Raw genomic sequence first — 13656 nt, forward strand, 5'->3', positions numbered from 1 at the left:
CGGCCGCCCAGCACCCACCGCCTCACAGCGCCGTCAGGGCGGGGAGCCGCGGCACTCCCGCGGTGGGCGGGCTCCCGTCGTCGCGTCCGGGCTGCGTTTGCGGCCGGCGCCGGTCGGCGGTACGGAGCCGCGGCCCGGCTTCGCTCCCCGCGCCGCCATGGGGGTGCTGCTCTGGCTGATGGTGCAGCTCGGCGCGGGCTCCGCGGCGTTTGTGGTGTACGTGGATGTCCGGCGAGCCGAGCGGCCCCTGAGCCACTTTTGGAGGAGTACAGGCTTTTGGTAAGCGCGCTGTCCTGCTGCGGACCCGGGCTCCGGCGGCGGGCCCGGTGCCGCGGGCGAGAAGCGCTGAGGGGTCGTCTGCCCGCAACCCGCCCGAAGCTCAGCATGCCCGTGGTGCGCCGGCGCTGCCTGTCCGGAGAAGCCCGCTCCCGCCGGCCTGCCGACGTGGGTCACGCTGCGTCGCGGGGTGGGCCGCCCGCCCTGCTGCTGCGCTGTTCGTCGGCCCCCGAACGCGTCACGTCCTCCCTCCTGCCCCCAAGCAGCGTGAGCTGTGGGACGCTGAACTCACGGCCCTTCCTGTCAGTTCTGCGAGTTTCTCAGAGCGGGGTCAAAAGCGAGAGGCGGCGTGTTCCGCAGCCCGGGTGTAAACTGATTGTGGCCTCTGCCGCTTAGGCACGCAGTGGGTTAAGTGGCAGTTGTGAGGCTGTGTCACAGCGGTGTTAGGTCAGCAACCTGCACTTAGGTTTAAAAGGAATTTTTTAATACAGTGCTTAAGGCGACCCTGAGAAAAGAGTTGGAAAAATTTACAGTGTTTTCTCATGTCAGCGGAAAAAGGCCTAAAATCAGCTAGTGTATGTTAATCTAAAAACAAGCTTATGAAGAGAAAGGTTTGAGCTTTCTGGATTTTCATCTTTTGTTTGTAATTTCTACTTGCAAGGTAAAAAAGCGTTTAAGAAAAGCTGCATTAAATAATACACTTCTCTCATTTAAACCGCAACCCGAGAAACACTCAGGCATTTAATTATGTGAAATAAATTTTATAAGACTGCAAGTGTGAGAAAGATATCAGTGAGGAGACCAAGGAGCAGAAGGAGCAGCTCTACCGACCAGCTCTATCAGCAGCTATTCAATTATGCTGTAATACTTGGCCAGCAGTGTTAGTGATGGATCCCTTGAACAGCCACTCTGGGTCCAGTTGTTGGGCACGTATGCAGCTGGGGATTAGTGGATAACAAAGCCTGAGAGGTTTCAAGCCTTAAAATTTTCGTTGATGAGTGCTTTCAATTCACAAGAGGAACCAGAACTAACTAACAAAAAATGCTGGTTTTCCAGCATTCTGTTCTGTCTTGTCATGGTCATAAGGTTTCTCTCCGGCAGTGTGAATTTCAACATTTTTATTCAGGATGGGCAATGCCTGTAATGCCTGTGAGTGCTTTATGCCTTGATTTCTGTCTAGTTTGCCACTGGGTGAAACAGTGCATTTGTGCAAGTTTGAATTTCAGTGCAGTCATAAAACACTCCTTCAGAATCCAGCAGTTGATACTGTCCTTATCCATTGGAACAATGAAAACCACCCAGATGGCTGGTACATTTCTAGACAAAGTAGATTCCGTAACTTCTCAGTCTCGTGTGTGACTTGAGGCAGTCTTTGGGAGATGGCATTTTAAGTGCCTTGTATGCTAATGAAGTTGCACAGAAGAGCTCTCATATGCTAGCTGATTTGCATGAAGCACCGCAGGAATGTAGTATGTGCCAAGACTTAGCTTTCTAATAAGAATGCAGGAGATGAGATGGTAGTGTCTGTGCTAGAACGTGTCAAGTCTTTTTCAAGGTGGGTTCAGGTTTTTCTGCCTTCAGGCACAGAAGTCTGTACAGTATCAGGCTCATTCAGTAACTGCAGGAGGTGAGATTAACTTAAAGAGGGAGTAGGGAAGGAGAAGATGACAGTTCGACTATCTGCAGTATAGTTAAAATAATATAGCTCAGAAGATGCTGCTACCATTAGCAGCAGCAGTATCTACTGCCAGTGATGGAGGCTGAACAGACAACTTTGGGAATCCTTGCAGAAAAGGGTAATCCTGGCAGAAAAGAGTAATGTGTAAAACTTACTGCTAAAAGGAGAAATTTGAAGTCACACAACCCATTTGGTAGCATGGAAGTGGTAGTAAATTTGGAGCCTGTCTCATCTACCCATCAGAAGAGACATCACAGTAGGCCAAGCGTAACTTTGTTACTCATCTATACAGTAACTATACTATCTGTAAACAGTATAGTATAGTACAAGTTGTCTCCTCTTGCTTCAGGAAGATGTACAGAAGTATTTTACCAAACTTTGGAAACAATTATGTTTTTATCTTTCTTGTAATGTAAACAGTTCAAAACTCAGAATTTGCAGATTCCTAGCAGTCTAATTGAAAGTGGTGAAAGATGCACAAAGCCAGTGAACAGAGCAATGTTCTAAGTTAATGTTCTAACTTGAGGAGAACGAGGAGTGAGATCTCTTTCCATCTTGCAGTTATTTCTCTGCGGAGGTAAAAGCAGCAGGAATTTGCTCTGGTGTTCCTTAATTTTGGTGGAATAATGTCGCACTGAATTAATATTAGTATGATCATTGTTATGCAATTTAACGTGCTCAAGGCTTGCAGCATCATAGAAATACCAAGCTTCATACTCCAGTACTTTCTTATGCTTCAAGGTGAGATGAGGTGTGATGGATGCTTCTCACAGATGTAACTTTCACAGCAGAGCAAGGGTTGATGTCAGCGCATAGACTTCAGCAGGAATATCAATGCAGTATTTGCTTTATCACAGTCTTGGGCAAACCTGGCTCCTGCTCCAGAACCTAGAAGTCACTGTGCTTTTTTTATCACTGGTTACTCAGAAGTAAAGTGATCGCCACTGCTTAGCCACTTCCTGCCACCTCTGACTGAAGCTGTTACCTGAGGAGCAATGACTGCTTGTGATACTTTAAGTGTGGCAATGAAATGTACCTGATTTTTGTTCTGCTTTGCCACATCATAGGTCCAACTCCTTAGCTTCCGTTTCACTCTCGTCCCTTGTTAAGACAGTGTTCCTTATGCCAGATAAGATCTTGCAGGTGATACATGTTTAGCACAGGGAGTTCTGAATACCCAGTGGATCTGATAGCCAATGTTGTAATACATTACTTCTTTTTTGTTCTTTTTCCACAGCCCTCCTTTACCTCACAGCTCTGCTGACCTATTTGACCTAAGCAAAGATCAAGAGATGAACCTTGCATACATTTCTTCTGTTCCTCATGATGGCATTGAACAAGTTCGAATTCACTGGTTACTGGAATTGATTACTGTCAGGTAAGCAAACATTTCATGTCAAAAATCTAAAAAAAAAGTGACTTACTAAGGTGCCGAGCAGTTGCTCACTTTGGCAGTTCTCACAGTTTAACTGCAGACTGGTTGTGTATTTTGTGTTCATGGAAGTCAGATAATGGCCAGTAGATTGGAATAGTTTGGGGGTGTATGAGTTGAGGAAAGAGAGAGATTGTCTTGAGTAAGATGGGGCTAACTTGCATGCATTTTGTCCTAACAAGAGGCTGAGTAGCGCCCTTGAGGCTTCTTTTCATCAGAAGAATCTGGTGGGTGTACTGATCAGCTGTACCAAGACCATCTTACATCATATACTGGAGTTATTCCACATCTCTCTGGCTGCTGTTTGAAGCTCAGTGACTTGATTCCCAGTTGTACAATGACTTCCAAAGAGGTCTCAGGCTAGCAGAATTGAGACTCATTACGTGTTTTGAGGTCATAGTGTAGCATTTTATAATTGGATGCATCCTTTTAAAATACTGCTTGGTGTAGCCTAGAAGACAGGGCTCTTCAGGAGACCTTAGTGCTCCTTTAAATGAGGAAGAGCTCTGCTTTGCTGTTGGAGCAGTATATGCTGAGTACTATAGAGAGAACTCAGCCAGATTACAATCAAGGGTCATTCCAGCTGTTTTCAAGTTACACCATAGTTATTGCTGCTGTTCCTCCAAGTCCAGCTGAATTTGTTGTTAGTGCAGTAACACTTGCAGCTACTCGGTACTGAGATGAAGAACTAGAAGAAACCAGACTTTAAGAGTTCATTTTTTTTAGTGTACAGTCTAGCTGACTCATATGTACCTATAGCTCCCTCTGGCTATAGGCCTGATTTTAGTATCCAGGTCAAAGTGTTACACAGATTTGGAGAGGGAGTTTATGTACCTACAGCTCCCTCTGGCTGTCTTCTTTTAATATTCAGGTTGCAGTGTTTCACTCCCTTTCCAAGTAATATGTCTTTGGGAAAAGTTAGGAAAAGGCTAGAATAGGGTGGTAGTTGTAAATTCCTTACCAAAGCACTTCAGGTGGGAGTGCTGTCACATGTAAGGAATGGTAAGGAAAGGATGCCTTCCACGACAATAAGTAAAATAGGAGAACTAGTGACAATTGATGTAGAGAAGGTTGAAGTTGCCAATTTATTTTTTTTTTGTCTCAGTTTTTACTCGCAGCCATTCTCCTCTAATCACTCAAGTCCCTCGACCCCAAGCCAGGGTCTTGGGGAACAAAATTGTGGCAGTCTGGAAAAGTCCCCAGTGACTTGGGAAAATAGCACACCGCTTTCTAAAAAAAGATAATAAGGACAGTGCTGGAACCAGTGACCAGTCATCCTCAACTCAGTGCTTGGTAAGCCTGTGGAACACAGATCCTCCTGGAAGCTATGCTAAAATACATGAAAGGCAGGGAGGTAATCAGAGACAGTCAGCATGACTTCATTAAGGACAAATCGTACCTGACAAGTGATATTCTACAATGGAGTGATTGGATCAGTAAATAAGATCTACTGTTGTCATCTACCTGGACTTCTGATAATGAATCGGCTGGATGTCTGTGTCCAAAAAGTTACAGTCCGTTTCTCAGCGTCCAAGTGGAAACCAATAGCAAGTAACATCCCTCGAGGGTCCATACAAGGGCCATACTATTTAATATCTTTGTTACTGTCATAGAAAGTGGGATTGAGTGCATACTCAGCAAGTGTGCAGGTGATATCAAGCTAACTAGTGCTGTTGATTGCACCTGAAGGGAGAGATGCCCTCCGGAGGGATTTTAACAGGCTTGGGATGTGGTTCTACATAGGAATTTATGAAGTTCAATAAGGCCACGTGCAAGATCCTGCATCTGGATTGGATAGTCATCAATGTCAGTAGAGACTGGGTGATGAGTGGATTGCAAGCTTATCTATGGAGAAGGGTTTGGGAATGGAGAATTTGGTGGATGGAGAATTGGATAATGGGCCAACATTTTGTGCTTGCAGCCCAGAAAGTCAACTGTAATTGTGGAGTCTTGCACCTGGGGAGGAATAACTGCATGCATCAGTGCAGATCGGGGAGAGGAGCTGGAGAGGAGCTCTGTGGAGAACAACCTGAGTATTCTGGTGGACAGCAGATTGGCCATGAGGCAGCAGTGTGCCCTTGTGACCAAGAAGGCCAGCAGTATTCTGGAACCCATTAAAAAGCGTAGATGGAGGGAGGTGATCCTACCTGTCTACTCTGCCCTGGTGAGGCCACTTTTAGAATACTGTGTCCAGTTCTGGGCTCCTTGATTCGAAAAAGACAGAGATCTCCTTGAAGGAGTCTGGAGGAGGCCTGTGAAGATGCTAAAGGGCTTGGAGCATCTCCCTTCAGAGGAAAGGCTGAGCAACCTGAATATATTCAGCCTTGTGAAAAGAAGGCTGACGTACGATCTGATTAATGATTATAAATATCCAAAGTGAGGTGGAAGGCAAATGGGTGAGGCTTAGTGACAGGACAAAGAGGCCACCCAGAGGCTGTGGACTCTCCTTCTATGGAGAAGACCTGTCTGGATGCATACCTGTGTGCCTTATTGTAGGAAACCTTGCTTTGCAGGGGGTATGGACTCAATGATCTCTTGAGGTCCCTTCTAACCCCTGCAATTCTGTGATTCTGTGCTTCTGCTATCATGGTCTTCATCAAAAGAAACATGGCCAGCAGATTGAAGGGGGTAATTCTTTCCATTTACTCTGCTATTTTCTGGACTCACCTGGAGTACCACAGCCAAGAGATGGAGTACCTCCAGTGCAAGAGATATATGGACCTTTTAGAGTGGTCCTGAGGAGGGCCATGGAGATAATCAGAGGACCGGAGCGCCTCTCCTTTCAGTAGAGTCTGAAAGAGTTAGGGTTGATTAGCCTGGAGAAGGCTCAGGGCAGACTGCATGACATCTTAGAATACTTGAAGGTTTCATACACGAAAGAGGGAGAGGGACTTGTTATCAGGGAATGTATTGATAGGACAAGGAGTAAGTTAAATAAAAAGAGGACCCATTTAGGGTAGTTACTAGAAAAAAATCTCTAATATTAGAGTGGTAGAATACTACAACAAGTTGCCCAGAGAAGTTTTGGATACCCTTTCCTTGGAAGTGCTCAAGGCCAGGTTGAATGGCTCTTCAAGCAGTCTGATCTAATGGATGGTATACCCTGCCCATGGCAGAGGGGTTGAAAATAGATGATTTCTTCCAACTCAAACTATTCTGTGATATGGAAGACATTTTCTCTTATGAGAGTAGTGAGACGCTGGAACAGATTGCCCAGATAAGTTGTAGATGCACGGTCACTGGAAGTGTTGAACACGTTGAACAACAGGGCTGTGAGCAACCTGATGTAGTGAAAGATGTCCTGTGCTGTGGCTGGGTGTTGGGTTAAATGGTCTTTGAAGGTCGCTTTGTACACAAACTTTTTTATTATTATTCTATTATTTTTATTGCCCCGTCCTTGGAGGTGTTCAAGGCCAGGTTGGATGGGGCCCTGGGCAGCCTGGTTTAGCATTAAGTGTGGAGGTTGGTGGCCCTGCATGTGGCAGGGGGGTTGGGGATTCATGATGCTTGAGGTCCCTTCCAACCCTGGCCATTCTGTGATTCTGTGTGATTCTACTATTCTGTGATTCAGTGTGCCCAGTAGAATAAAAAATGAAGATGCCTAGAATAGCAGTGATTGATGTAGGTAGGACACAAAACATACTATAAATAAATAAAAATCCAAAACTGTAATCTTAAAATTCATTTGCCAAAGATGGCATTTAAACACTGGATAGGCAGACAGTAAATTGAGCAACAGTGGTCTTTGGAAAGGGAGAGAGCATGAGCCCTGCAGATGAACATTGAGCTTGGAAGAAGAAATAGGTTTAAGGTTGCAAATCAGAACAGGAGAAATTCTGTGCTGATGCTTACTTCTGTGCATTTGCGATTCTTTTTCTAAGCCAGTGATTTCCAGAACAACATAGAGAGGTTTTGAACAAGATCCATGTAACAGCAAAGTTAGCTTATATTGTGAGACTGGTGAATAGAGAGGATGTGGTCTACCCACAGAAGACAGTGTGCTGGGAGGTCCACCACAGAGGATGGCCAGCAGTATCACGTTGCTTTTCTTTCCAGTTGTGCTAAGTGTAAAAAGGTGATATAAATGTTCCACCCAAAAAGCAGATGTGCCTATGTAGAAGTGGAAAAGAATGCTCTAGAGTATTCTAGAGTGCTCTTCTTTATTGTGTCTTCTAATAATAGTTGCCTCAATGCCATATGCATCCCTTATGCTTTAACTCTTTTCTAGGACACCAGACCTACCTTTTGTCCTTTACTTTATTCCACATTACGCTTATATTTTACCACCCATGAAAGTATACCATGAGGCGAGCTTGAAGAACTGCTATTTTTATTTTTCAGCCAAAAACACATATTTATATTCACATCATGAGACACAGGATTCATGGTTACACATGAACTCAAAGTTTCTTTCATGGACTGGACAGTTCCCGGGATGTTTGGCAGTCCCAGTAAATGTAGCTATTTCTGGAACCTAGACAACATATTCTGGCTGTCCTGCCAATAAGCAAGAGGAGAGTTGGAGGTACATACTCTCAACTCCGTGCCCAGCTCCATGGGAATCACGCAGTCCTCAAGATAAGGTCCTGTCCCTATTGTTAAGTAGCTGTACTAAAGTTTGTTGGATATATGATCTGTGCAAGGCACCATAGTGAACAAAAATATTATAATATACATGATAGATATAACATTTTCTAGTAGTCATATAACAATTTTATTTCAAAATTAGTATTAACCTAGTTGGAATTACAATAATATCCCCAGCTCCTCTCCCAAGTCACAGTACATAGTTCATGGTACAATAGGAGAGAAGAGAATTGGCAGTTTGTAACATTTTCAGTCATATGCTTAGTCTTGATGCAGTGCAGTATAGCAAACATTAACCTGCTGGAAAAGGGCTTACTTTTTTTTAAGTGACATTTTTTGTACTCTGAAGTAATTCATGGTCTCCGAGCATCCCTACATCATCACACTGAAGGCCATTTCCCTGCTGTGTTTTATGCTGTCCTACTCGACTTGATTGTGAGCCGGATCTGTCAATGAAACAGGTAATGGTTCTTAAACTTTCTTCCAGTTGATGGTTTCCTTCTAGTAAAAGTACTAAAGCTCAAGCCTCTTCTTATGCATAGAAGAGTTTTTCTGCTCTCCTTTGGTGCCAAAATATGATGAAAAATAGCTTCTGACTTAATTTCTCAGTCTGATGGGTAAAAAAGGACTGCATTGGCAACTTCTACTTATCCCCAGAGGTTGTTGCAAGCATACACTTTCCATGAGGATAGTTGTTTTTCTTTTTTTTTTTTTTCTTTTCTAAGATGAGATTCATCAAGAGTCAAAGGAATTTACATTTTTTCCCTTTTATGTTCTAGGTTGGTAACTTGATTCATGAAGATAAAAGAAGTGTAGATTGCTAGGAAATGTTTTTCTTTTCTATTGAAAAAATTTAAGTTTACTTCCAACAGCAGCTTACTTGGTCACAGCAGCCTAAAATTGTCTGTACTGTTACCAATTGTGTAGCACTAATTCTTGTGAACCCACTTCCTGGCGAAACATTAAAAGAGATACTCCCAGATCAAAGAATGATTGCAAATAAAAATAAATACAACACTTTGTCCTTGGACTTTGTTCGTTTGTTTTTATGAAATAAAATAAGCCAGTCGTACCAAGTCACCACTTTAAATAATTATATTATTTAATTGTTTTATGGCAGGAATTGGCTGCCAGTGGTCAATCTTGTAATATCTAGACAGGCATTTCTGTCAGGCTTTACTGCTCTGGCAGTGCTAGCAGTGTACAGTTGATTGACTTTTCTGTAATGAACGCATGAGAATGTCAGCATTGAGTCACTTACCTAATACTGTGCTACTCTCAATTCCTATTAAGACACTTTTATTTTGTCTTTTGGGAATGTAGTTTTTTTGTTGTTTTTTTTTTTTTTTAAAGTGAAATATATGTTCTTGAGAGTCAAACAGGCTCTGGGGCACCTGGAGAACCTCAGTTAGATTGTTCTTCCATTCAGTGACCTGAAAGTTGAAATAAGCAAATCACATGATGCGTCAAAGTGGCATTTGTTTTAATGGTATATCTAAGAAATAGTTTCAGCATACATGTAACCTATTTCTGGTGTCTGCTAAGTGTACAAAGTACAAGTGTGACAGTTTCCTTCTCTGCTTGGTTCCACATGTGAACCAGCCATGAATAAGAAGAGAAAGGTAGGGCAGCTGTCCTCCCTTTCATGTGGGTAATTTTAGACCTCAGTGTAAGAAAGAGTTTTCTGTCAATGCTAGAACACTAAGTACCAACAGTACGAGAATCAGTATAACTAGAATCAAAACCTAGATGTATGCTTATTTGTATAGAGAGAGCATACATATAAAACAACAAAACTGACTCTGAGGGTATCATTTGACACCATACAGAATAAATAACTCAATGCAAATTGTCATGAAAATTAACACAAACATGTAAAACATGGCTTATTAGATGTATAATCAAAGAATTACATGGTGGGGAAAAAAAAGTCAGTAGTATGTAGAATGGTCTGTAGCGTGGTGAGATTTTTCTAGTGTTTGGGGATGTACAACTTACAAAGCATTGTTCTACTTGGATAGTTATACTGCTGTGGACTATATGTACTACTTCATTAGAAGTGCATCAGAGAGTACCAGCCTGGCATTTTTGACTGACTAACCATTCCCCCACATGGTAGATCACAGATTAACTTCTCATTCTATCCTCTTTTCTCCTACCTTCTTGGCTTACCCTTGTACCTTTGCAGGCTGTTGTAGGAAGGGCATGATGTGCTGCATCACAGTCTTGGGGTTTATATTTAGTGATCCTTGTGTGTCCCTCGATTAGAGTTGCATCAACAGCCATAACACATTTTGACAGGGTGGTGTAACTACTCTGGTAACTGTATGATTGTCAGAAAAGCCATTCTGTTTTCTTAATCCCATATATCTCTTTTCTCTAGACACAAGAAAATTGTGCATCAAGGTCATGGTTCTTCCTGTATTATTAGAGGTTACTGAGATAACCCTCCATAATTAATTAACATATTCCAATATCACAAGTGACTCCAGGAAGTTATCTTGAGAAGATGGTTTTGAGAGAAATTGTGATAGCCCGTGGTTTCTTCACTTGTGGCAAGTTGTGTCATGAAGCCCTTGCAATCAGGGTGATGAGGAGAGGTGTAACACATCCCACAATACTTTATACATTTTCTTGTTTGCAAATAGTGGGAGTTGCTAAAGAGCAGGTCTTGAACGATGGAATGGGCAGGACTTTGCAAGCCAGAGTTTAAATCATTATATGTCCATGATCAGAGATCCATTGTGTTTGCATATATGGCTCATCCTTCTTAACAGAAGCCACTGGGAGAGGCAGATGGCTCTTGACAGACTTCCAGCCACAACAGTAACATGACACACATATTGGTCATGTATCATAATGGCAAAAGGAGTAAAACTGCCCCAAGATGCACTTCTTTTTCACCCACATTCTGAAATTGAGGTGCAGATAATTATCCAGCTTGTCCCAGCCTGGCCCTGGTCTGCATCCCAAAGGGCTATTCTAAGTGGCATCCAGTAAATTGCAGAACTCTTCAGGGAACAATGTCTTGTAGGCCCGTTACTGTACAAAACCAACAGTGTGTCTGATAACTTAATTATTGGAAACTGCCCTTCTCCATCTGTCACTTTCTTTAGCATATTGTCAAGGAAAACATGGGATTAAACAGAGCAGTCTGCTGTAAGCTTTTGGTCTTTTGCAAACTGCACAGCATTGTGTATACTGTAGAACAGCATTTCTTGCATACTTCCAAAATCTTTCCCAAAGTAACCTCCTCTTTTCAGAGAGTCTATCACTGAGGGATTACAGCAAGCTAAGAGAACAGAAATATTTAACTCCTTGTAGTCTTTTAGAATTTCCTTTAGAGTATTAACTCCAGTGGTGTCCAAAAATGGGATGGATGAACAATCTACAACAAGGGCTTGGAAGTCAATTTGCTTAGGGACTAGTTGCAGAGTGGTGTCTCTGTTGCCCAGTCCGTTAACAGTTGGTTGATTTTCTTTTTTCAGATGCTGTTTTTCCTTCTTCTCATATTTCTTCCTTCTGGCAGCTTCTAAGTTAGGATCTAGATCTGTCAATCTGTACAGAGACTTTAGGAAATAGTTTCTGTTGGCATAATGTAGTGGTGCCTCGAAACGAAATATTTTGACCTTTGGAACCGAAGAGAGATTTTCATATTCTAAGTCATCCTCATAAAAGTTGGTATCTTGGATTTGACCAAGCAGGGCTGTCCGTGGCTGCTGTGTCCGAACAATGATGCATAACATGGAGAAAACAATACCAACTAATAGCCCTATTTCTGTGCTGATCAAGGCAGAGGCAGACACAGTAACAACCCAAACCACTGTGTCCACCTTATTCACATGGTACCGTGCTGGCACATCTCGGAACTTTCTCAGAGCTCCTCGAAGGCTGACAATGATGATACAAGCCAGGACGCACTTCTGCAAGGAGTAGAAGAGAGGTGCCAAGAAGAGTAGTACCAGCAGAACCACCATTGCACTAATCACTCCAGAGACTTGAGTCTGGCAGCCTGTAGATGTTTTCACAAGTGTTTTCGCCAGAGCTGCACTTGTTGCAAAAGAGTGGAAAAAAGAGGGAATGATGTTGCAGAACCCTACAGCAAACATTTCCTGATTGGCTCGGATAGTGTAAGCGTATTTCTTTGCACACATTTCAGAAAGGGATACAGTGAAGACAAAGCTGACTACAGCAAGAGGTAAGGCATCTACAGCAACACGGATCATTAAGTCAAAACGTGGTACCTTGGGGGCAATAAATCCTGTTGGAATAGCTCCGGAGACACTGGATGAATACACTTCATTTAAGTTTCCATAATGTGACACTAGTGTTGCCACAACAATAACTACCAGCTCTGTTGGAAGAGGGAATTTCAGCTTATGCTTGTAACGATCTCCCAGTTCCTTAGCAGTAACCAGCACAACAATACAAATGGCACTTGTAATGATATCACAAATGTTAGCCTGAGAAATGTTCCTGAAAATGTTAATCCAAGTAATAACAAGCATCCCGTGCCCTTGGCTACGTGGGATTTTTATTCCAATCAAATACTTCACTTGAGCTGTTAAAATTGTTAAGGAAGCGCCAGTTGCAAAGCCATCTAGAACTGATTCAGACAGGTAAATAGATACAAAACCCAGACGAAAGACTCCCATTAGAACCTGGGGAGACACAAAAAAAAAAGAGAGAGAAAAAAAAGATAAGCCTTAAATGATACTATGATACTGCAAGTACAGATGAGAGAAAATAGCTGGAGGCAGATAGCATTTGGCTAGTTGAAAATTAAAGTAGGAGTTATCCTTTAGTGTTTCCAATCTGCTTTTAAAAAATGATTCCTGATATGGGATATGGGTTATGGGATACTACAAAACCAAGGGATGAATTAGAAATTTGAAAAATAATCAAATTGAACTTCCTAACTCCAGTATTATTCTGAAGTAAGTCCAGTGCAGTGGCTTGTCAGAATTTTATTTCCTAAGCCTAAGAGCAGTGGATCAAGAAGTGCTGTTATATAAACTTTTTTTTCTTTTCTTTTCTTTTTCTGACTGAAAGCGATTACAGTTACAACTTGTAGATTGTTTTGTAAAGAGAATTTGAGTGACAACAGTGACAACCCTAACCCTAAGTTCTCTGGTGATGTGGTTACATTAAGCAGCTTTTGATGTCAGCCTTGTGAACACAAGGGAAAGTACAACAAGGCCTTTATGGCATGCCTAAGATCAACAATGGCAGAAGAGACCACAAACTTTGACACATCTGAGGATATTGTCCTAACTAGTTGCTGCTGCTTCTTTTGATTGCTTTGGAAAATATAGCTTTGTTTTGTTGTTCATGTACATGACTTGAAAGTTCTTAGTAAAGGGAAGGTCTTCCCTCTTAAATCTTATGCAGACAATTCACAGATATGTTCATGGTGCTTCCTTATGTGTTCTCTTGATATCCTTATGATGGGCAGCATATTGGTGAGTGTCCAACAGTCCAACAAACCACTGTCTGAAAGTTAGTTTAGTCTACTTCCTCATTTCCTTTCTGCTTTCTTTCTGACTTATCACTGGACAGTGCTTTGGTACAACATAGCACTTGGTAGTGAAACACTGAGCAGTGTGTTCTGAGCTAATGTAGAAGTAGGTGAATGAGCCTGCACCTTCATTAAAATATCTAGGGAGATAACATTTTTTAGAAT

At 42.4% G+C, this 13656-nt stretch overlaps 2 protein-coding genes across 7 annotated transcripts in view; one reads left to right on the top strand and one right to left on the bottom strand.

The window, feature by feature from the left end:
* The first annotated feature begins 52 nt into the window (after positions 1–52).
* The window catches only part of IDUA (alpha-L-iduronidase), a 46457-nt gene continuing 32853 nt past the window's right edge, over positions 53–13656 (top strand). The window contains exons 1-2 of the mRNA XM_048930819.1: positions 53–279; positions 3192–3332. Of these exons, the coding sequence (XP_048786776.1) occupies positions 158–279; positions 3192–3332 (263 nt within the window). The 5' untranslated portion in view covers positions 53–157. The remainder of the gene's footprint in view (positions 280–3191; positions 3333–13656) is intronic.
* SLC26A1 (solute carrier family 26 member 1) overlaps positions 8646–13656 on the bottom strand; it is a 37844-nt gene continuing 32833 nt past the window's right edge. For all 6 annotated transcript variants that reach the window (XM_048930812.1, XM_048930818.1, XM_048930814.1 and 3 more), the window contains one exon: positions 8646–12634. In XM_048930812.1, the coding sequence (XP_048786769.1) occupies positions 11114–12634 (1521 nt within the window). In that variant the 3' untranslated portion in view covers positions 8646–11113. The remainder of the gene's footprint in view (positions 12635–13656) is intronic.

This window comes from Lagopus muta, chromosome Z (assembly GCF_023343835.1).
Source record: "Lagopus muta isolate bLagMut1 chromosome Z, bLagMut1 primary, whole genome shotgun sequence".
Taxonomy (NCBI): domain Eukaryota; kingdom Metazoa; phylum Chordata; class Aves; order Galliformes; family Phasianidae; genus Lagopus; species Lagopus muta.